This window comes from Vulpes lagopus, chromosome 3, assembly GCF_018345385.1.
Source record: "Vulpes lagopus strain Blue_001 chromosome 3, ASM1834538v1, whole genome shotgun sequence".
Taxonomy (NCBI): domain Eukaryota; kingdom Metazoa; phylum Chordata; class Mammalia; order Carnivora; family Canidae; genus Vulpes; species Vulpes lagopus.
The window spans coordinates 20532828-20558571 of NC_054826.1; the positions used below are offsets into that span (position 1 = coordinate 20532828).

At 37.4% G+C, this 25744-nt stretch overlaps 1 protein-coding gene across 1 annotated transcript in view; it reads right to left on the bottom strand.

The window, feature by feature from the left end:
* Positions 1–482: 482 nt before the first annotated feature.
* OXCT1 (3-oxoacid CoA-transferase 1) overlaps positions 483–25744 on the bottom strand; it is a 125023-nt gene continuing 99761 nt past the window's right edge. Inside the window, exons 14-17 of the mRNA XM_041748377.1 lie at positions 24695–24784; positions 14177–14257; positions 7026–7127; positions 483–2446 (exon numbers count right to left, since the gene is read on the bottom strand). Of these exons, the coding sequence (XP_041604311.1) occupies positions 2405–2446; positions 7026–7127; positions 14177–14257; positions 24695–24784 (315 nt within the window). The 3' untranslated portion in view covers positions 483–2404. The remainder of the gene's footprint in view (positions 2447–7025; positions 7128–14176; positions 14258–24694; positions 24785–25744) is intronic.

The window sequence follows — 25744 nt, forward strand, 5'->3', positions numbered from 1 at the left end:
CTTGTATGTGTTCTCTGGGCCCAGCTACAAGCAGTTTTACACATATTCTGTCTGTATCACCTCTGCAGGAGACCAGATCCCTCCCAAGACTCAAGAAGTACAAAAGCTGTTTGAGTTCATACTTTGGTTGCAGATGACAAAAACCGACAAAGACCCACCCCAAGTGAAATGGGAGACTTGTGGACTCATACAAAAGCATGGCTGGAGGGAAGCTGGCCTGAGGCATGTTGAGAACCAAGAATCCAAATCCCACTAGGATGCTCCTTACTTAGAACTCAATGCACCTGTATTTCAGCTTCTTCATGTCCAAATGGACCTTAGCTGGCAGGATGTGTGTATGTATGCATTTGTGAGAGAGACAGAGAGAGAAGGGGAAAGGGGAGTGTTGGTGACAGATGCACATTTCATTTATTCTTTCATGAGAAATTATGTTCTTTGGTGAAATAAACAAACAAAAAAAGCAACAACTTGATAAGAAGCAGTAAAGTATGTGAACGATTTATTGTTGGTCTTTCCATTAAGCTCTAGTATATTTTCCCAAACAAGAAAAAGGACAATCACAGTGATCTACATCAGTTTGGATTATTTACACTATATCTTAATGTGTCCAATATCTATGGAATTCTTTAATCAAGAATATACAGTCATCTACTTAGGTTTTACCAAAGTTGGGAACATTCTTAGAATCATATTATCCTAAAGTAATGGATTGGAATTATAATCAACCAAGTCTGCAAATACAGCAACCATCAATAACACACATTTTTCCAAATTATAATTCTAACAGATATGTATTCTTCTCTGGGCCTCACAAATTCCAAGAGAGTCCTTTTTATCAGTACTGGAAGGATATGCCTTCAATCCTACAGCCAGTCAGTTAAGACTATATTAGAGAGTGTGATACTAAAAAATCCTCTCTCCCCTCTAATATGATACATGACACAATTGTAGTTCTACCTGAAGATTGGGTGAGTTTTAATGATAACCATCACCCAAAAATATGCATAAAATTCCTATATCTGGTGCCAGAGCAATGATATATTGCACTATGTGCCTACCTCTGTCCAGAGGACAGCTGTCTGACCCATTTTTAGGCTATCTAGACCTTTCCCCCATTTGATACTCAGGAGCTTAAAGAGTATCCCTTGGGGCAAACGGGTGGTAAGGATGACACTTCTGAGGACAACTTCCTTACACAACCCACTTCACCATGTTTATTCTTTTAACAATAAAAATTCACTGTTCTTCAAATCCTTGACTTGCTCATCAGCATTCCCTCTATTTGTATAAAGCTAAATTAAAAGTAGTTTATTCAAGGAAATAGCCTAAGCAAAAAAAAGAACTGTGTTCTGTAGAAAAAGGCATTCAATATTTAGAAACTTTTCGAAACAGAAGTAAGAGAACTTGAAAAGAAAGAAAAAATAATTTTTAATTCTGTTGTTATTGTGACTGGATTCACGATAAATTACCCCACAGCCCCTTGTGGCCTCAGAGGTGGTCTGTACAAGTAGCCCACTAGGCCTCAATAACATGGAGAAAGCCTCTTAGGGACCCCTCTGAATACACACAAATACTGTACTATTTTAAAATGATAAAACTGATTAAATCAATTAGGTTTACAACCCTCTTCTCATGATAAACCTTAGTCTTTGGCAAAGCACAGATGGTTGGTTTATAAAGGCAACTTCTTGGTTGGACATCAGCACCAAAAGACCTTGTACCCCTTGGTCTCTCCTATAAACCAGTTAGTTACTTCTTCTATACAGAGATGTTCCTGTTTGCCTTACTGCACATCCATTTAGTTATACAAATAAGGGAGGAGAAGGGATGCTTTAGGGAAATAAGATGCAATCATAAAATCAGAGGCTCTAAAAGAAAAGTCACAGGAGGCCAAAAGAAAAACATTATCATTATGACAGCATGTCTCCTACTCAAAATTCACACATATGTTATCAATCAAGACTAGTACAATGCTGCCTTGGGTATACTCTGGGTGGAGTTATTTTTCTCCCTCATTCTTTTTTTTACATGTTATGATTTAGTTAGGAGGAAAAGAACATCAAAGAAAGTCTTCCTAAGGGCCCATCTGAGTATAATTAAGTGTACCTATCACAAAAGACAAAGATAAATCCAATGTGAGCACCAACTGTAAAGATAAGCCTTTTCAGCACTTACAAAACAAGTAAGATAATCATTTATATATATTTTTTGTCTTTCATTAAATGTCATAGCACACTTGAGAGAACAAAGTCTATATGGCCATATGTAGTATAAAATGCTTGAAGAAAACTAGTCAAAAACTGCTCATGAGATATACAATTATGATTACTGATATCTTTTCAATGAAATCCTATGTGATTAAAATGAAGAACACGCAGTGTGGGACAAATGTCTATCCCGCATTTCAAGTTGTGATCTGCTGCATTGGCATGAGTTTTGGTGAAACCTGGTAAAAGAAAGAGAAAAAAATGACCAAATTGTAAAAATAACCACATGGCATAAACATCTCCAAACTTGAATGATGTTGGCAACAAACAGCCTTGCCATGGACATCACCTAGAGTTTCCTCATTATTTTCCACTCTAAATCAACTAGACAGACTTTTTGGTTTACATTTTGAGCGTTTCCTCATTAGTTTCCATTCTAAATCAATTTGACAATTTTTCTGTTTACATATTGTGTAGTTAGTAGTTTGCAACCTTTTTGCACATTATAGTTCCTAAATTAAGGATCGTTAAGACTGGCAACAAATAGGGGGTGGAGAAGGAGCAGATGGAGACAATAAAGGGTTCAGATAACCAAGCTTTCCACTGAATGGATCACTGAGCTCTGAGACTGATGCCTCTGAGACTACTTAAAACAAGACACTGAGGAAAGCACAAGTCTTAAAATGATCAAAATAAGTCATCAATTCACAATTTTGTTAAGAAACAATATAGTTATTGGATAAACTGGATATATATAAATGAAGAGAAGTATGATGTGGTAAATTTTATCAGAAATTTCATATTCAGAATGGAAATGATACAAAGGCAGTAAAAAGATTCCAAGTTGTTTTTAAAAAGAGGTAATAGCATTACAAATATTAAAGATTGACCATAATTATCAATATACAGAATAGTACATGCATTCCTACAAGCCTTGAAGCAGAGAAAAATGAGGGCAGGTCTAGATCAATGGTAGGGGTGATGGAAGAAGAAACTTAGCCAAACTGTAAGTGGTTTAGCTTAATTTTGACTGTATCTTTTGACTTAGTATCTTTCAAGGTGTAATGCCAGGTACAGATGTCTCTGTTCAATCTGGCAAATATCCATTGAATCCTAGTAAGGAATAGTGCCCATGTAAAGCACAATAAGAGATATTAGAATTCAAATGATTTTTTGAGCACCTCAAGAATGAAGTGATGGAAGAGCTGGCACTCTGCCTTCCAGAATAAACAGTTAACATTTTGTTTAATTAATGAACAAAGGAATGAATCAAGGATTAAATAAGCTTCAGAAAACCAGAAGAACGGTTTTAATAGAGGTTAAGATAGTATTAAAAATAGAAGGAGTAGGCAATTATTTGGCTGTGATGAGGTTAAATATTTTTAGTTCACTTATAAATTGTTTCTGTATTAACTCTTCACAATGTCAAGAGTTAATGCCCCCTTTTCCATTTTTCTACTCAAAGAATGACATGATCAGAATAATGGCTTCATATATAGCTTAAAATAAATGACAGCTCATTCAGACTTGCCAGTTCCAAGAGCAGATATATAATAATAGACAAAATAATAGACATACAATAAATAGACAAAAATCACAGCCCACATGTGCACAGATCTTCAACTCTACTGAAAAGAATAAAAGGCATATGGCTTTGAGTATTTAGAAAGTGTGTCTCACAAACAACCCATTTTCTTTTTTTAAACAACAGAGCATCTGTAGAAATAATTTAATGAAATAAAACTATATTTCTGGGAAAAAGATAATTTCCAATAGATGCTTTGTACCATTTCCTTTAAAAGGAAACTGGACATCTTAATTTTATAAACTAAACATCTGATAATTTTCCTTGGCATATGGACCTTGTTTTGGGTTCTTACTATCATTTGTATCCTCAATGTGGACTCTGACTTCTATGAAGAAAGAAAAAGATGAAGCTTTATGTAGATTGATTTGGCCTATTTTTGTAATGAAAAACATCTACCTAACAACCATTTTTTCATCCTGTTCTCTCACAGTCTCATCAACATCTTAAGCTCATCTTAAGCTCAAGCAAGATTATCCCACTAAGGTGATCTACAGGGCGGCATAAGACTATATGATTTAAGCATAGAAAGTAAGCCAACAATTTGTCTTCCCAGTCCATTGAAATCCCAGTGGTATACTGTTTAATTCTGGTATAATGTCAGTTCATAACAGGTACTGAGTATAAATTTATTCAACTTAGCAAAGAATATCTAAAGCTGGCTTCTTTCATATTTCACTGCAAACATATAAATAAACAGTATTCTTATTTAATTTTTTTGCCACTGGTGGTTTAGGTGTATTCCTAATTAGACCAAGGCCCTTGGGAATAGGAACTATACCAATTTGTTCTATTTTATTCATATTTCATAACTCAATATGGGACACAAATGGATGTTTAATAAATAATCAGGGATTACTAATGACCTCTGGAAGTTTATTTTACCATATGATGTTCAAATATGGACTCAAATTTAAAAACATTTTTTTAATTAAAAAAAACAGAAGGAAATATTCTTTTTCAAAAAAAGTCCACAGACATATATGGTAAAGAAAAAAACTATTTTATGTAACATAAGCATGTATTAAAGAAGAAAGAAATGAATAACCATTTGAATTAACTACACAGTGGAAAGAGAGACTTTGGAGACAATTCAATTTAAGTGGTGGGATATCACTTTCCCCTTTTCTTTCTACTTTGGCACATCAAGTAACTGGCAGTAACATACTGAATGATATACAGAAATTTGACATTTTCATTAGCTGGTCACAGCTTTAGTATGAGAAGATGTTAGCTAAACATTTTCAAAATTACTTTGACCTAGGTTTTTACCTGCCCCCCCCCTTTTTTTATCATGCAAAAACCTGGTTGTCTAACTATTCCCTTCTAGAATGTTTATTACCAGATACATAGCAAAGACTGAGTGGGTCTTTTCTCAAGAAGAAATTCTGACTAACTTATATAAAGTCACATAGAGACTAAAATACTGCCCATACAGTAATAATCATATGGAATAGCCTCAAAAGTATGACATGAAGTATCTTCTGAATTATCAAGGAAATGTTACCTTCAAGGTAATTTTATGATTAAATGTATTTTATCGATAACCCAGCTATTCCACAGAACATGTTATTAATTAGAACATTCCAGTCCCTAGCATTACAGAAAAACAATCTGCTCTGTGTGATTTCATCTGTCAGGGTCTAAAGAGATGCCATTGATCATCAGATCCTCAAAAGCGAGTTCTTTTGTTGAGATGGTTCAGCTGCTACCACACCTTTTCATTTTCAGGACAATGCTAACATACAAATTAACATTTTATCTCAACAGCCTAATTTGGAGGAAACACGATTACATGTCAATGTCCAAAGAAAAGGAGGGGTGATATGGTACTAAAACAGAAACCAGAGGTATTTTTCGGTGCACCCGGACATGAAAACTACCACTTAAAAGAAAATAAAAAAAGCAAACACTGTAAAACTCTACCTTTTTCATCTTGACTTACTTATATATGAATGGGGAGGAAAAAAAAGATTCTTTCTTTGCATACTCTCTTTTGTAGCAAAGAATTGAACATGACGTGGATTTCAAAATGGTTACCTCATGAAGAAGAGGTTAACTTATCCGCAGAGGGAAAACATACAAAGAAGAGCTGATATGTAAGAAGAATTGTTTGCTTTTATCACTGGAGTAAGGAATTCTAAATAGTTCAAGTATAAACAAATCTCTTTTTCCCCCCAGGGGTTACTGAAAAGCTAATTAAAGATGCGCTTTTTGTGCTAGGTATTGCTGACAGACTTCTTTTTTCCAAAGGGAAATTCAAAAAAGGTTAATAGACAAAGACCCTCATACAGGACCAGAAACAGTTATATGTGGATAATGAATTATGCAGCAAAATTGTTTTTACAGACATTTGTTATGCACTAATAGGTACCAGCCAAGCATGTAGTACCTAAGGAAGAAGTCTATGAAATATATGCATGATTTATCGAATAAGTTTTGTTAAATTGCTTTCTCTAGTTTGGGTAGCTGCAAATTTCTTCCCATTACAAATATATTTCACTTTAAGTAGTAGATCCCTTCTTAAAAAGGTATGTGAGAAGCAAATTCTTTTCCTGCAGGTTTTCAGAGACTTTTCACCTTTACTTTTGATTAACTTCAAATGGACTGAGCCATCCTCTCAATTCCCATTAGGTAGGAGACCAGTGATTCATTAACAAGCACTTAAAGAGTGATTATGCTATAATAGTATTCTCTTCATTTTAAAAAGAGATTGGGGATTTCTTAAATGTATACTCCCCTGAAGTATTATGTGCTTTATAAGTATTAGTTTTTATGCACTAGGTTTTTCTTTAAATACAGGATATACCTATTTTGTGACTATAAGTCAATGTCAGAGCTCAACACTCTAATATGTTCAATGGATGGAATAATCAGGCATCAAAGTTAATCAAAGAGAAAGCCATAAGTCATAGCTAAGTTTAAAATAAGGCAGTACCATTTCTCCACGTGTCTGGCTCAAATTTTCGGGTTAATTTAGCCTAGCCTAGCCTAGTTCCTGTTTCCAGCAGCCCCTGGTGGTTCTGACTCCTGAGCCAAACACTGGCCGTGAGTCAGAGCCTGCTCCTGCTCCCACCTGCTCTCATCTGAAGGCACCCTCCCTTTCACTCCTGTTCTCTGTAAAGGTCAACTCCAAAAATGATCACAAATTAATGGTTCATGTCCTGTAAACACCCATTAATCAAGCCCATGATATAGGACAAGTGGCTGGATTTGTTCACAGAAACACTTACTGCAAAATCACACCCGGTGCTCTTTTTTATGTCATCCACAGTCAGGCCTTCCCAGAGTTCAATCAGAGTCAGGCCTTTCTTGTTGTCCACATCAAACACAGCCTGTTGGAATCAAGAAAACGATGACAATTTCTATTACAGTAATTATTTTATAATACAAAACAGAAATAACCTCTCAAGTTCTTAAAGAAGAGACAAGATCCAGGACAAAAGACTCTGAAAATCAGCAATGAGAAAATGTCAACTCTAACAATTATATTTTGGTGCGAATAAATGCCAACTCCCTAATCGGCAATTAGCTGCAGAGCATTGTTGATGCCAGAAAATAAATGAGTGGTGACTACTGATGGCACTTGCCACTTCTGTTAACCAATTTTTGTTGTTGTTGTTTAACTACTTTCCTTTAATCAGGTCTAACACTTCTGGTCAAAATTTCAATTACATGAATAACAATGATTTGAAGAAAGAAAGGAATGAAGAAAAGTAGGGAGGGAGGAGAAATTTGGAAGGCAAATGCACAAGGATGGTGGGGAGAGCTGGGTAAAGAGTTACAGGAAATAAAAGGCAGGCAGGCACTCGGAAGTGCCTGTGAGCAATTATAAATGGAGAGTTATCCTGATCCTGAAAGATCAGCTAAATATTACAACTTTCCCTTTAAGTCCTGTGAAGACATACAGGTCCAAGAGGATATCATGAGAATCTCTCTCTGGTATGCACACCAAATGAAGATGCTTATGTTTAAGACAAGCATGAGAAGGCGAACCTCCCACTGCAAACTTTCCTTTACAACATTCTGGTTGGTACCACCATGTGATGGTAGTGCCAACTAGTATACTGTGACCTCAGGAGGCTGACTCAATTTATCGTAACTGATTCAGGACACCTGCTGTTACACTATGCAATATGACAACCTGAGTGGAAGGGACTGACAAAGTCATTTAAGATAACGTCCCACTCAGGAATCCTTTAAAACATTCTTCTGAGATGGTCACTGGGGCTTTCTGTTAGGAAGCTTTCTGTGTCAGCAGGCCCATTTACCTCAGGACAGATTAGATGATCAATGCATGGGAAGCTCTGACCATGAGAGCCCCAAACTGCTTCCCCCTGAATTCCACTTGCTGGATCTATAAGTTGTTTTCCAGAGCAACAGACACTATTCCCTCTCTTGGCTTTCACAGTCGGTTTCCTCTTACCCAGATTTAATTATGTTTCCCATATCCCTCTTCCCCTCCAATTTACCTTATATTCACAACTATTATTCACAGGCTGATCTTTATTTTCAGCTAGCTTGGAAGTCAAACCCTAAATTGCCATTTTAAACAGACTCCTGGTTAGGACGCTTAATTTGAAGATTCAGCCCCATGTAGAGTAAAAGACTCTGGCTTTCAAGCTAGACTGGAATTCCAGCTCTACCACACACTAGCTAATTGGTCTTTGGTGAACCGGTCTTTGCATGTGTACATGGATATAAAAAAATCCTACTTCCCAAGATCCTTATGCAGGACAAATATAATAAACATCCTCTGAGTACCTAGCAACATGCCTGAGACATAGCAGGGGTACCCATAACTGCACGCTCTTTCTCCTTAATAGCTTAACTTATTGTCACTTGTGTGTGAACTCAAATCAAAGACCTGAAATGTTTATTATTCTCCAGTCAATTTTTTTCCCCACAAGCAAAATATTTTTTAAAAATAATAATTTTATTTTTTATTGGTGTTCAATTTGCCAACATACAGAATAACACCCAGTGCTCATCCCGTCAAGTGCCCCCCTCCTCAGTGCCTGTCACCCATTCACCCCCACCCCCCGCCCTCCTCCCCTTCCACCACCCCTAGTTCATTTCCCAGAGTTAGGAGTCTTCATGTTCTGTCTCCCTTTCTGATATTTCCTACCCATTTCTTCTCCCTTCCCTTCTATTCCCTTTCACTATTAATTATATTCCCCAAATGAATGAGACCATATAATGTTTGTCCTTCTTCGACTGACTTATTTCACTCAGCATAGTACCCTCCAGTTCCATCCACATTGAAGCAAATGGTGGGTATTTGTCATTTCTAATGGCTGAGTAATATTCTATTGTATACATAAACCACATCTTCTTTATCCATTCATCTTTCGATGGACACCGAGGCTCCTTCCACAGTTTGGCTATTGCCCACAAGCAAAATATTAAGAGGACCAGTGATACCTGCATTGTCTGTTTGATGCATCCATAGATGACCTGATTGATTTTACTGGAAAAGAGGATTTAAATTTTGGAGGAAATATTCTGGCAAATTATCTTCCTGTTTGCACATTTTTATATTCCTAAAAAAACCCTCTTTTTTCAGTTTTTTTTTTCAGCAGAAATATGTGTTCTGAGAGGGGAAAAAATGGTCATTTTGGAATGTCTGAATGCTGCATTAGATTATTTAATTTTAAAATGACAACTTTAAAAAAATTTTAAATGGACACTTTTGCTTTGCAGAAAATGTGTCTGGAGCATTATTCATACTGATTTTCCTTTTCCTGCATTATGAACAATTATAAATTTATCAAAATGGAGCAAATAAAAAAAAAAAAAGAGCCTCCAGACTGTGTTATTAAGAATAGGCAGGGAAGGATTTGAGAAGATAACTGTGATATCATGAATATAAGGCTTCAGTGATCAGGGAGAGAAAAATCTATGGCTTTTAAAAAACTTTTAACACCTTTACCAAACCCAAATTAGCTCTCAAGGTCATATACTGAAAAGCCAAGCATCTATTATTAAAATTAAGGAAATTTACTTTTGAAATATTTAGGAAGATTTCCATTTAGCGGTGTAAAGTATAAACAAAACCTTGATAAAAATGGAGACTACATTACAGATAAAGCAGTTAATCATAGCCCAGCTTCTGGCAAAGAAAGCATCTTTCACAACCTCATTCTAGCAGCCCCAAACTAGGAAATCAGGGTCAAAACATCTCCAAGGCCTCTTTCAAGTGGCAAACCAATGGTATCTTCCTCAAAGTTGAAAATGGAATTCTAGTACCACATCTGCCACGGCAGGGCTTAAAGCATTCACCGCCCTTAATGGTACTGCATCTTCATTCACTCATTCAACAAAGATTTCTTGAGTACCTACTGTGTCTAGAGCACGGGGGTAAATATGCACCATTCCCTTACCTGAAGTTCCACGGCTGCCTTTCACTTTGTCCATTTTTTGCTATCCAATGTCATCTATAGTAAAGGTTCCAATTATCCCCATATGCTAATACTTCCACAAGTTTAGTTCAATACTGACTTCCCTTCTGAGCTCCAGGGCCACAGCTCTAATTGTTTATCAGAAATCTCTGACTGGAGGGACACCTGGATGGTCCATTGGGTTAAGCATCTGCCTTCTGCTAGGTCATGATCAGGGTCCTGGGATCTAGGCCTGTGTCAGGCTCTCTGCTCAGTGGGGAGTCTGCTTCTCCTTCTTCCCCCCTGCCCCCACCCATGCTCACTCTCTAACAAATAGATAAAATCTTAAAATATCTCTGACTGGATATTCAGGATGTTAACATGTTCAAGAATATCAAAGTGAGTATATCCAAACAGAACCCATTCTTTTCCTATCTCTCACTGCTCTTCCTCATCTCTTCCTACAGTCTCAGCTTCATTAGGAAATATTAGGAAGCATCCTCTGCTTTGGCAGCCATGTCCAATTCATCAACTAGCTAGGTTGAGTTCATCTTGGTCTCTCAAATCTGTCCTTCTGTCCTGTGGCTTACAACCTTGACATTTCTGCCCTAGATCACTGCAGGAGTCTTCTAACTGGACTCTGTCTCATCTCTTCTCTCCCTATTCTGCATTGAAGTTACAGAGTTCAGGGATCCCTGGGTGGCTTAGCGGTTTAGCACCTGCCTTTGGCCCAGGGCATGATCCTGGAGTCCCGGGATTGAGTCCCATGTCAGGCTCCCGGCATGGAGCCTGCTTCTCTCTCCTCCTCCTCTCTCTCTCTCTCTGTCTCTCTCTCTTTCTCTATCATAAATAAATAAATAAATAAATAAATAAATAAATAAATAAATAATTTTTTTTTTTTTAAAAGAAACTACAGGGTTCTTTCTAAAATGCACATCTAATTGATCTAAAAACACCGAAGGGCTCCCAACTGCCTTCCAGATAAAACCCAAATTTCTTAACAAGGCATTCACATTCATTCATTCACTCATTCATTTATTCTTTTTTTTTTTTTTTTCATTCATTTATTCTTAAGAGAGTGTGTGTGTGTGTGTGAGTAGGGATAGGGGAATGGGCAGAGAGAGAGGGAGAGAGAATATCAAGCAGGCTCCACGCTCAGTGAGGAGCCCTACATGGGGCTTGATCTCATGATCCTGAGATCATGACCTGAGCTGAAATCAAGAGTTGGAGGCTCAACTGATAGAGCCATCCAGGCACTCCCACATTCCTTCATAAATTTAGCCTTTCAATGTCTTTTCAATGGTAGCCTTTGGAGCCTGGTCTTCCCCTCACTCTACTCTGTTCCACTGGCAGGTCCTTGGGTAGGCTATTTATTTTGTAAACCACCATGATACTGCCTATTTTCTTTCCTTTGTGCCTAGAAGGGCCTCTTTGGTCTTATTCTCACTTGTAAACTCCTACTTACCGTTCAAGACTCATCACTCATCTAATCAATTTTCTCATTAGGAGAAGTGGAGTACATTTATTCAACAAACATTCACTGTGTACAGGCAAACACCATGCAAAATACTGGATAAACAGTAATGAGTGAGACAGGCAGAGCTCAGAGGTTATTTTAATACAGTGGTCAGTGCTGAATTAGGTCATGTTCTAGGATTCAGAGAAGCACCCACAAAGCTTTTGAAGAGATAGGGAAGACTCAAGAAAGAAAAATATAACTGAGACATAAAAAAATGAGCAGAAATGAGCCAGATATAAAGGGTGGGAAGAGCAATTCCAGGAAGAGAAACAGGATGTGCAGTCTCAGGAGAACACGGATGTGGGGGGTGGGGTGGGGAGGTGAGGAAGACAACATAATTCACACCATTTTAATACAGCTGAAGTGAGAAAGAGAGAAACAGAGATAGGAGAAGGAGAGTCTGTAAAATGAATGCCTTGCAAAACACATGAAAAGTTTATATTTGGGGCACCTGGGTGGCACGGTTGGCTAAGCATCTAACTCTTGGTGTTGGCTCAGGTTGTGATTTCAGGGTCATGTGACGGAGCCCTGTGTCAGGCTCTGTACTGAGGGTAGAGTTTGCTTAAGTGTCTTCCTCCTTCTCCCTCCACACCTCCCTATTCATGCTCTGTCTCTAAAAATAAATAAATGATTATTTTTAAAAAAGGAAAGAAAGAAAAGTTTGTATTTGATACCATTAGCAGCTTTCCCGACACTCCCCAGGCTGTTGGGCAGCCTCCTTACACATTCCTAACTCACCATCTGACACATATCACTATCCTGGCCCTTATCACGTATACGGCTCAAACTACGGGTCCTGCTGGAGGCATGGTGGTGTCTAGCCTCCCTGAATGTGTTCCCTCGCAGCAGAGACTGTCTTTCTCTTTCCTGTAGCACACTGTTAAGAATACTCTAGTTCAGACAAAATGCTTACAAAATGCTTATTAAATGAATAAATGTATAAAACAATAATGTGGATGGGAAGAAAGGATATTAAAGTTTTTAAATATGGCAGTAAAGTTAAATATGTTACATCACAAGGAAATGTAGGGGCCAAAATGAATGGTACATCACTGTAAGGATAAAGCCACAGATAGAGACGAAAACTCCACTAGACTCAAAGGCTGGACAGGGTTTGGGGAGGCAGAATCATGTGGAAGGTCCTGCAGATCAGAGCACTAACCTGGTAAGGACAAGGCCAGAGCACAGACGGAATGCAGAGAGGGGAGGGGGCTTACTGAGAAGAAGAAGAGCAAGTGGGGAATGTTGCTGGAATTATCCTTAGAAGGTTTACCACTTTTTAAAGAAAACAGAATCGAAGACTACATTGCCTTCACTTTCAAAGTAATGGATTCTTTCCCGTAAGTCCTATCACCTAGTTTTGGAAGGGTTCAAGAAGTGGTGAGATTTGGTGAATAAATGGTGAAATAAAATATTCTGCCCTTTTATCCAACTTCTGTTTTCCACAAGTCATCTTTATGGAATTCCACTTAAACAGTCCTAGGGCAAGGCACCCTTTAGAACAGAATGCTGTTTAAAATCTGGCTCTGTAAAGTTTTTTTTTTTTTTTTGTGTGTGTGTGTGTGTGTGTGTAAAGTATTTTGAACTTCCCCCCTCACAGGGCTGCTTTAGGGTGCTCTTACCACACCTCAGTGAGGGGCAGCAAACCAGACTCATGCCAGGATGCTATCCCTGTGGCTCCAGCAAAAAGAACAGCATCCAAACAAACCAACCCTGATACAGATAATTTTGTTTTTTGGTTTTATCAAGAGATCCAAATCCAAAAGACACCTTCCAGGCTTCCATCTGAGAATTACATCATTCTAACATCCTAGGTTCAAATCTGGGTTAGAAAAATGACTACAGACAACTGTCAGTGAGGCTGCTCTCAGATCTGAGCAGCTCTGAGTTGTACCATTAGCCAACATTTCCCAGCTAAGAAAAAAAATCTAGAGAAGCACTAAAATGGCTGGTGTGTTCTGAAGTCCACTTACAAAAGAGAACTAAAAGCATGCAAGAACCATAGAATAAATTTCTTGGCTCACTGTGGGACTTTTACTGCAATTTGAACCCACATAATTAAAACGGAATTTCGGCTGACTCTCCCAAAATGAAATCCAACAATTTGCATTTGTGATTTGGGAAAGCAACAAAGAAAGGTAGGAATGATTAGTATATTCTTGATTTTATACATATCATCCATTTTAGACATCTAATAGTCCAAGTAAAAGGATGAATAAAACTTTTGATTATATACACTGTCAAAGTTACCAAGGACAGCAGTTCAAGCCTGTATATGCATATTTCCAGACACTTGCACGTTAAGAATTCTACATTTAGAAACATTAAATTGATGAATTTTCCTATTCAGGCTACCCATGGATTAAATTAATCCTATGACTATCAACACAACACAGTTTTAGAGGGTAGCAAAAAATTTCTAAAAATGCCTTATAAATAAAAAAGTGGTAGTAGGCATTAGAGGGAATAAAAACAGGCACCGTACCTTTTCAGTAATGATGCGGTTGACACACTGCTTTCCGGTCAGTGGCAATGTACATTTCTCCATAATTTTATGTACATTTCCCTGTTTTAAAGAAGAAATATTGAAAAAAAAGAGGAGTAGTTAGGGAGCAATTCTTGTTTAGAAGTAGAATAACAATAGGACAAACAGGAACTATCAGAGAAATCGTCTCCTAGGTACAGGCTATTTCAAAATGTTTGCACAGTCATGCTTTTACTCTTTCTGGAGACAGCTTCTGTTCCTAAAAGAATATAGGGAGAATACCAAATGAATAGCCAAAGTCATAAACGACTTAGTTGGGAAACACCTTGCTACAAATTGGACTTCTCAAGTCCCAGTCCTCCTATTCTAAAATGAGAAATTTCACTTCTAGTGTCCTGCTTATTTTTCTCTTTCAGGGAAGGGTCTCTTTGACATACATGAGCTACTATTCACCAAAGATAGGAAACACACATGAAACACAAATGTATAATACCCTTTATAAAGTTAGTTTTGTTAGAAAAGTAAAACATACATGAAAACAGCAGTGCCTAGCCTCCCCTTTATAGTTAGACCTGTTCTCAACAGGAACCATTTTATTTTACTTTTTTTTTTTTTTTTAGCATTTTCTTTTATATCTCTACATATTTTCCTGTTACCTCTTCATTTTTAAATATCATGTTTACCATGCTATTTATTTCTTGTTTAATCTATTTTAGACATTATCTACTAACTTCTTATTGTGGCATATGAAGACTTAACTCTCTTATAAAACCCTATTCTCCCCATTCTCTGCAGTTCTTCAGTAGAGCTGGGTCACAATTTGTAGTTAACTTCCTGGTTAGAATGGACATCACTCTCCCTAAATGATCATGTAATACAGTTCACTGCAGGGCCAGGCAGTGTAGTATACCATGATTATATTCACATTCTCATAGAGTTATTTGCTTTTCCTGGAGTTTGTCTGAGACTCAGTTTGTTCACATTAGTAAAATGTATGAGCTGGCTGAAATCTGTATTTTTTCAGTTTCTTTTAGCTACTGTACCCTTTCTTCAAACATAAAATAAAAAAGTATTAAGAGTAAAAAGCATGGTATTTACACAAAGAAAGCAAAAACACTAGCTTGAAAAGATATGTGCACTTCTATGTTTATCGCAGCATTATTTATAATTATTTATAAGATAGGGCAGAAACTAAGTGTCCATCAATAGTGTCCATCAATAGATGAATGGATAAAGAAGACGTGGTTACATGGTAACATACACACACATACAGAGGAATATTATGCAGCCATAAAAGGAATGGGATTCATGTTATTTGAGACAACATGGATGGACCTAGAGGTTACTATGCTAAGTGAAATAAGTCAGACTGAGAAATACAAATACCATATGACTTCAGTCATAAGTGGAATCTAAAAACAAACAAACAAACAAACATGAATAAACAAAAAGCAGAGTCAGACCTATAAATACAAAGAGCAAACTGATGGTTACCAGATAGGGGAGTATGGGGTTGGCAAAGTCAGTGAAGAAGAGTGGGAGGTACTGGCTTCCAGTTACAGAATGAATAAGTTATAGGAATTAAAGACACAGCATAAGAAATATAAGGAGTACAGTCAATGATACTACAATAGATACATGTATCAGGACAGATGTACATTATGCTATGCTACCAGAGCATACAAACTTGGTGAATCACTATTCTATACATCTGACACTCCTGTAACATTGTGTGTCAACTATACTAAAAAAAAAAAAAAAAAAAAAAAAGAATGGGAAGCAGCCCCCCACCCCCCATTATCCCCCTTCTCCACATCCCAGATATAGAGGTGGCTCTGGGTACATGTATGGAACACAGCTGTAAACATTAGCTCTGATGATCTGATTATGATAATGATTAAACTCTTTTCTAAGTATCAGGCAACAGGAGCCTAAATTAGTATTTCCCTTGAGGCTGAAGGCTACCCCATCATATTACAGATCTTCTATTAAAAAATGGCAAAATGCTTCTATTGTTTCTTTTTGGATCTAAAAACACCACACATGATGTCATCATCATCTTTGCTATCTGGCTGTTTTACTACTAAAATATGCACCTGCTACCTGGTTTATCTTTCTCTGAAGATTTCTGTCAGACCAAGTATACAGTCACAAGCAAGGGCTTTCAGATAACTGTGTTTAATTAAAAAGATTTTGCTCCTTGTGATAAACTGTCAATTCACCAATGCACCAGGAATTAAAAGGTTTTAGTGTACTTACCCCAGTGCATGGCATAAAAAGTATTCTGTATTTTTTGAATAAATGAATGGGGAGGAAAATGGAAGGTCTGTTGGGAATCCCAGATGGATTTCAAAAAGACAAACTATTACTCTAATTTAATCAAAATGAGTGCAAAATACATATAGAATAGACATTACACCTTTAATAACACGTTATAGGCTTCTGAATCTTACTGTATAAGAATATTTATAACTGTAGAAATAAAATCTCATTTTCATTTCATTTTTAATGCTCTATTTTCCCTTCCAGTTTCTTTCTTTTTTTTTTTCCCTTCCAGTTTCAAAGAAAGTTTGCACGTGTCAGAGAAGCTTAATTAAAGAGCTGAAATTAATGATGAATATTCAAGCTTGTACAGTTGTCAGGTCTCCTTACATTTAATATAACTCAAATAAGGCATGTCACAATGAATTCCGGGACTGCCTGGGAACAAAGTGAACAATCTGTGGGCCTCTGAAGAACATTTTTTTGCAGGGTGCTCTTACTTTGTTCTCATTATTTGAGCAAGATCTGCATCTTGTGTGAAAGTAACTACTTGGATTTTCATGAACAACCAACTCCATTTTAGGAGGAATTAGGAATTTTAACTGACAGAACTGGCTGCATGCTGCCAGTAGAGACCTTTTATAGACTATCCCCTATATAAACAGTATAGCCTATGGTTAAGAGTGTGGCCAGAGCCAAGGAACCTGAAGGTAAAGTCTGGTTCTGTTCCATGCTGGCTGTGCAAAGTTCCTACGCCTGCACTTCCCCATCAGCCTTACCTTGTGGGGTTACTGCAAAATGAGATACAAGTGTCCAGCACTTAACCAGTGCTCAGCAAATGTTTGCTACTATTGTTTATACAAAACATATTTAACATGTCTACTAGGGAATTCCTTAGGAGCTCTTAAACTCCTATTTGAATTTAGTCATGTAATTATGCAGAAAAGGCCTAAGCACAATTCCTGAGACCCAGAGAGCTAATGAAACCATATATGGCTGGCCTAGGACGCTGGCAACAAGGGCATTCTTGCAGTGAGAACAATGTAGCTGGAGGACTCCATTCGCATTTAGCTCTAAGACACAACCCAGATCAAGGAAAAAGAAAAAACGAGAGGCAAAAAAAATAGAAGAATGTCACAATTTCAATATTCAACAACAGATTAGCTATGAAGCCAAAATAGGACTAACCTCTACTTTAGCTCTCTACTCTAACCATGCTGGGCTGAGCCTTACAATGTGGCGTGGAAGCTGCATAGATTAATGAGTCATAAAGAAGCTGAGCTTTTAACCTTTCAAAATAAATCCTAAAAAAGAGATACAGTGTAGTCCAAAGACTATTTTTCTCTTGCATCTGTCTTTGAATGGTCTGTTGGGTCCCTTCAATTCTTTGTGTTGTGGTTTCCTCTATGATGGCCTTGTCTTCTTCCCTGATCACTGATCACTGGAGGAATTACACAAAACGACTGAAAGGGCAGTAAAGTAGGAGAGGTGGAATCTACACACAAATATTTAGCGTCAGTGGGTTCTGGTGCATCCTTCCCATTCTGCTTCTTTCTGTCTTCTGTGAAGAAATGCCAGAAAAAGCAGAGAAGCGAATACAAAGTGCAGCATTAAAAATGTTTTGACTAGCCCCGAAGGCTCCTGATTTCACCATGCCCTTTTTATTTTATTGCTAACTTCATTATAACCTTGATGAAGAACTAAATCTCTTTCTTCCACCTGCTTCTCTCGTTTTTCTCTTCTTCCCCCCTTGATTCCTTACAGACTTCATGCAAGACCTGGGAAGTCACTGTTTTCTTTTTAAATGACTTAGGGTCTCAGTACTTTCTATTATTTGCCTCATGGTGATTTCTCTTTAATTCTTTAGATATCTGGGGATCCCTGGGTGGCGCAGTGGTTTGGCGCCTGCCTTTGGCCCGGGGCGCGATCCTGGAGACCCCGGATCGAATCCCACGTCGGGCTCCCGGTGCATGGAGCCTGCTTCTCCCTCTGCCTATGTCTCTGCTTCTCTCTCTCTCACTGTGTGCCTATCATAAATAAATAAAATTAAAAAAAAAAAAAAAAAAAAAAAAAAAAAAAAAAAAATTCTTTAGATATCTGTGTGAAATCCTGCACCTAAATTCTTCAGTAACAAACAACTCCAGTTAAATGATAATAAATCCCTTTTGTTATCATGAGGGTAAGCTTCATGTTATCACAATGAACTTAATCCCAAACAAAAAGCTCTCTTTTTCACAACAGGATGATTTTTGCATTTGATATCAGCATTTTATTCACCTGAGGCAACAGAGCGTGCATGTAATAAGATTTTGTTTTACATAAAACACCATCTTATGCCTATCTTTTCTGTTACATGCTTTTTAAGTGTGGCTGCAACATATTCTTCGTTCAAGAAACTTCTTTGGGAAAGCTCTAATGATCAAGTGCAGAGAAGGCAAATTCTAAAAGTTGGTTCTTTAAGGAACCAAATGTTAAAGCCTTTTTTTGTTCAGGCTACGGGAAACAAACACCACCACATACTCCATCACCCCACATTCAAATGGTAACACTCTCTCTATTCTTCAGGACTTACTGCTTGAATATTGTAATTCTGATTGAAGGAATTCCAACAGAGCTATCTTGTAAAATAAATACCATGTGACTGAGTATCTAAGGACCACTGGAGGCTGCTTTCTAGTCTCAAGATACTTGAATATTCCCAACGTATTTGAGCTCACTAGGAGAAGCACAACCAGCAGAAGTGTGTGACAGGGCTTACAAGACTTTGGGGAGATAAATAAAGGTATGATCAAAGGGAGAAGCAAAGACATCTCAGGACTGCAATATGAAGCATACAAATTTGTAAGTCAAGAGAGAAGCAGAGTGAATTATGGTTATTCTATCTTTTCTGGTTACTCCTTCCTAAAGCTTCAGGGCTGGCATTAACTCACTCAAAACAGGGGCTGCATAGGCTGAACTTTTACAAGAGAATACTTTGGTGGCACAACGAAACCTATGACAGATCTCTCTTTGGGCTTTTGCCAAAACATCATAAAAGAAGCCTGAATGTCACTGTCCCTTGCGTTTCCTTCTCCCAACTGATCTCAATGCTTAAACCAAGTGAAAAGCAGCTTCTATATTACAGACACATACCAACACACATCTCACAGACATAATCTATTAGGGAATGTCATATTACAAAATATAGTACTGTCAGATCACTATGACAATTTGGTGTGGTAAGCAGAAAAGAAAAATGGGATTGGCTAACTAAAGGAAATTGGGGTGTGCAGGGTAAAAGGACAAGATGATATGACTCACATGGAGTTTATGCTCCTGGGGTATTTTTGGCCTTTACACAGCACTTATTTGGTAGGGATTCAAACAAAGCACAAAGGACTTAAGTAGAAAGAGTCAGTGAGCTCTGAAGTAGAGAACAGGTGCTACTACAAATGGTTTTTATATGTGGATGTAATAACAGTTTGTGGTTACAGGCACATTCTCTAGGGGAAGGCTAACCAAATGAGACGGTACAAACAGCAAGGCATTACCCTGAAAATAGTCTTCAGGGCTTTGAGATCTTAGACTAGAAGGCTGTTTTTCTTAAATATAACACAAAAATCTTTATCATGGCCTTTTATTTTCTCTCTAAAGGTTGCATCCTATGATCTCTAGCCTAAGGATGGTACTATGGTACAACCCAGGCGTGAACAGGAATGATTTTCTTTCCATTCATGAATTGTTGTGGTACACAGGAAAGCTTCTCTGTGAGTTAGTTTTCCTTTCAAGAACTGGATACTCAAAGCCTCAGAATTTAGATTTATTAGCTTAATTAAATTTCTATAAGACATTTTAAAGAGCTTTATTGGTTGTTGGACTGTGTTCTGCTTTTTTTCTTTTCCATTATATAATTTTTTTTTGGCAGGCATTTCCATCATTAATGGAAAAATAAAAAGGTAAAAACCATGTAAGGATTTCTATTTTTTATTTTTATTTATTTATTTTAAGATTTTATTTATTTATTCATGAGAGACACACAGAGAGAGGCAGAGACATAGCAGAGGGAGAAGCAGGCTCCTCACAGGATCCTGATGTGGGACTCAATCCCTGAACTGGGATCATGCACTGAGCCAAAGGCAGACGCTAAACTGCTGAGCCACCCAGGCATCCCAGATTTCTATTTTTTCCTAACAGATCCTAGTCACAAAATAGTCTTATTAACAAATTATAAAATATTTACAAGTTTTTATGAATGAAAAAAAATTAAACCAGCTGAAATCATATTATTTATAAATTATTCCAACAAAGAAATACTTTATTTACCTTGGAATATACTTCTCAATGCTGCTGAAAATTATTTTCAGGGAAATAATGTTTCCCAGGGAAGAATTTTCTTAAAAAAAATCTTTCACATTTGTTGGCTTTTGGTAACACATTTGGTCCAAAATAAATAGGACTAATAAACTTCAACTACTTTTTATAATTTCTCTCCATAAAAAGTAAAGACAACATAAAACTGCATTCAAGATTTCTGTATGACACCTTTGCTATCAGATATAGACTTGATCAAAACTTATTCATAAAGATTTATTCCCAACATCCTAACAATATAATTATGATTCTTTTTATCCTTTCAGAATCCAGGCCTCCTACTGTAATAAAAATAAAATCTAAACCTGGTTTAGAAACAGAGCTTTCATTTATGTTCTCTACCTAAAATAGGTACCCAAGCTTTGCTTGTTTCCAATAAATGACAACTATGACTGAGTTTCTCTGTTTTTGTGCTCTGAAAGTTATACCCTTAGGAAACATTTCCAGTGCACAATACTGAAAACAAAACACTTTCTTTTATATTGTTGGTGGTGATGGTACCTGCCAGACAAAAAAGCTTATTAAAAAAAATGGGAACCCAAAGGCAGGATACATGGATTCTTGGCTTGATTTTGCTCCTAATTTTGTACTTAACTTTTATGGGAATATTTAACCTCTATGATATTGAGTTTGTTTTCTTTTGCAAGGGAAACGACGAGACCTACCTCACAAGAGTATTGTAATGATAAGATGTGGAGGCAGTAGCAATGAAACTGCTTCAAAAAAGTTAAAAGTGCTCTACTTGTTCAAAGTACCACTTTTATTTGAAGAATTCATGAATTCAGCAAGTATTTACTGAGTCCTAATGTACATCAGACATGATTCTCTTCAGCTCTTACAATGGATAGCACCCCTGCCCTCACAGAACTTACATTCTGGTGAAGAAGGTGATGAAGGTCCATCACAAGAGAGGGGTACTTCTGTTTTCTAGAATAGTTGGGGAAAAGCTTCTGTGATATCTTGAGCAGAGACCTGAGTGAACTGAAGGAGCAAGTGAAGTAGGTATCTGAGGAATAGCATTCTGGGCCTAGAGTAACAGGTATTTTTGCAGGTTATCTGTCTCACCAAAGCAGGAGGGCCTTAGGGGAAATTCAAAAAGGGAAAGTGAACATTCTGAGACCTGAAGCTTCCAGAAAAGGGCAGATGAGGGTGAACACTGGTGCAGAGGTAGCTCTGGTGAGGACACAGCATCGTCCTCAGCAGCATGGGGTATGATGAACACAGAATGGACCCAACTGAGTGAGACTCCTAGCTCTATCACATACCTGGACAAGTTTCTCAACCTGCCCACATCCCAGTCTTACTGAAGAGGGTCACTGAGAAGCTGACAAGATTCAGTATGTGCAATGCCAAGCACAGGGATTTGTAGCTAATGAAGACTCAAACCGCTCCTTCATTTTCTTGCCATTTTTAGAGGGTGGAAGAAGGAGGACATGTCAAGAGATGAAAAGAAGCCTTAGAAAAAAGGTAGCTAGACACCAAAAAAATATGCCTAAAAAGAAGAAAATAGTAAAAATATCTTGCTTCTGTAAAAAGTTTTAATAAGGGATTTCTTTTTTTTTTTTTTTAAGAAGTTGGTAGCTTCATTCTTTTTTAATGTTTTTTTTTCTTTATTTATTCATGATAGACATGGGGGGGGGCTGCGGGCAGAGACACAGGAGGAGGTAAAACAGGCTCCATGCCGGGAGTCTGACATGGGACTCGATCCCGGGACTCCAGGATCACGCCCTGGGCCAAAGGCAGGTGCTAAACTGCTGAGTCACCCAGGGATCCCTAATAAGGGATTTCTAATCAAAAGTTTGAAGAATCATTTCTTTTCCTCTTTTTAGAAATTCTGGCTGAGATGAAAGAAAAGACTTTGGAAAAAAAATTGAGAGAAAGAGAAAGAATTTGCTAAATACAGGCCTCAATGTTTAGAAAACGAATGAACAAAAATAATCTAAAATGAGTCGGACTTCAATGCCTATGCATCAACATTAAAGTAACAACAAAAAGGAAGTCAGAATGAGTTTTCTCCAAATTAGACATTATGTTCCAGAAAAGATTTGGATTTGATTTGCATGCTTGTCATCCTTTTGCCTCTGAAATGAAGTATTCTGGATGCTCTTGCAAGGCATCTTTCGGAAGTCACCTGTGTTGGTTTCATTTCTATTGTTTCATATTTATGCTCTACTGCTCACTTTCCACTGTTTACAAAACAATTTAGGATATTTTCATATTTATTACAATTTTCACAACAAAACCATTTCATGGCACACATCACTCTAACAGAACTCCCTCATGGGAAGCAAGACAGATGCAAATCTTCCAGGTCCATGCTCTCCCATGATACTGCATCTCCAAATAAAAATAGGGCAAGAGGCACCTGGGTGGCTTAGTTGGTTAAGCATTTGACTCTTGATTTCAACACAGGTCATGATCTCAGGGTCCTGGGATTGAGCCTGATGCCGGGCTCCATGCTAGGCGTGGAGCCTGCTTGAGATTTTCTCTCTCTCTCTACCCCTCCCCTCTCATGCTGTCTCTCTCTCTCTCTCTCATAAATAAATAAATAAATAAATAAATAAATAAATAAATAAATTAATTAATTAATTAATTAAAAAAAAAAAAACGGGCAAATGAACTAACACTTCCATTCAAATTTGCAGGTCTCAAGGTGAGAACAGGTAGATTTCGTGTTAAAACTAAGAATTAGGGCAGCCCGGGTGGCTCAGTGGTTTAGTGCCTGCCTTTAGCACAGGGCCTGATCCTGGAGATCCAGGACTGAGTCCCACATCAGGCTCCCTGCATGGAGCCTGGTCCTCCCTCTGCCTGTGTCTCTGTCTCTCTCTCTGTCTCTCACGAATAAATAAATAAAAAATCTTTAAAACAAAACAAAACTAAGAATTATAAAAAATAAAGGTGAATGAACAAAGGGTACAGACAATGAAGAAAGTACCACCTGCTATCAATTTTATAAATCATCAGAAACCCAGGGCTTCAGGTCAAGAAGGCAATTAAGCTCAACTCAACTGATTCAAGGACACTGAGTTGGGAACAAGGAACATAGTTACATTGAGAGCTCTAGAATTAGAAGACTGGACGTTGGAATCACAGACACTCAGTTCTAATCTCAGTTCCACTAGTTATGTGACCTCAGGCAAGTTAACTTCTCTGAAGCTGTTTCTGAAACCATAAAAAATACCTGTATCAGGTTCATGGGCTTGTTCATGCAAATATACAGAGTGCTTAGTCTACTGTTGGTACACAGTAAGCTCAACAAATGGTAGCTATTATTATCATAGGATGATGATACCACCATCATCATCACCACCACCACCACCACCACCAAATGTAAACTCCATAAGATCCATGATTTTTGTATAATTTTGGTTGTACTGAACACATAATCAGCACTCAATAAATATTTGATAATTTATCAAAATAAAAGTATCATACTTTTCAAAATAAGGACACTTGCTGTCACTACCCACCATTTTCTCACGCTTCCCAAAATGGCACCACACAACTTTGGTAAGAAGCCATACTGTCCCCTTGAAAATAAATGTTGTGAAAAGGCCATATTCTGTTGTGTTTTTCATTTTGCGCGCAGAGAGCAGCCACAATAATCATCTTTAAACCCAAATCTCAACATCTGCCCTGACATTTTCACTGAGTTTGAAGACATTATAGCTTTTACTTTTACTGTATATGCAAATAATTAAAGACACCCCACTGTGTCTTTCACTCAAAGTTCAAGAACCATTTAGCTGAAGATCCTAACTAACAGCTTTTATCTGCAACCCTTCTCTCTAAAATATAAATGCTATCAATTTGAACAAGCCTGAGAAAACAATAAAAACCACGGTTGTGTGGCCTGGTATATAGGATTTTGGCATACTGGGAATTTCCAAACACAGCACACATTACCTTTGCAGAATGTTCCATGGTGACCACCACTTTGGTCTTCGCACTGGACACTAGATCCATAGCCCCTCCCATTCCTTTCACCATCTTCCCCTACAAAACAGAAATGGTAAAGAAGATATAATTCTCTCTCACTTCTTCTAGTATGTGGCAGAATTAAATTAATTGGCAAGAATAAGTCACTGGACTAATGAGTGAGAAAAACTCATTGACCTTTATTGCTTAGTTCTAGTAGCTTCATGACATTAATATTCTGTTACTCCATTATTCTATGATTGAAGGATAAGTTCAGGACAAATACTATGATATTACTTTTATTATATGTGGCTAATGGTATTTTGATGATATATTGGCAGCAAGACAATCAGTAGATAAGAAAAATCTTAAGAACCATTTCAGAATTCTGGCACTTTATCATTATTGCAATAATAGGAGATTGAAATCCACATACCCCTGACATGCACTTCCTTCTTTTTAAACACATAATCGGCATCACTGAGTCTTCAATTACAAACACTTTCTAAAGCACTCTCTTGGATTTCCTGCAGATTAAAATGCCATTAGGTAGTAGGCTAAGGCACTAATGGTGTTTCCCTAGTAATGATTAATATGAAGAGGTGGGTCTGCCTTTCTAAAACTTGGCATTTATCTTGCTCCTAGGAAAATAAGCCAAACAAAACAAAAAGTTTATTTCTGTTAAGCAAAAACAGAAAACAGAAGCAGAGTTCAGGACTTTCACCATCACCATTCTATTTTTGTTCACCTGCCCATCTCCTGATTCATTAAACATTCACCAGCCATATTCTACAGGCCACATACTCTGAATAATTCCCACCGTCTGTTCTGTCTCCTGGTTACAGAGTCTTGGAAAAATCAGGTGTTTCCAGAGACGATGAAATAAATTCTTATTCAAATATATGGAAGAGAAATGTCTTCTAACATTGAAATCTCCTTAAATTTTTATTTCTTTAATCCAAGTCCTCTTGCTGATTTGACAGTAAACTCTCAGCTCCTTCCCCAAAATTTCATAGCTACAAGGAGATTAGGCAATGC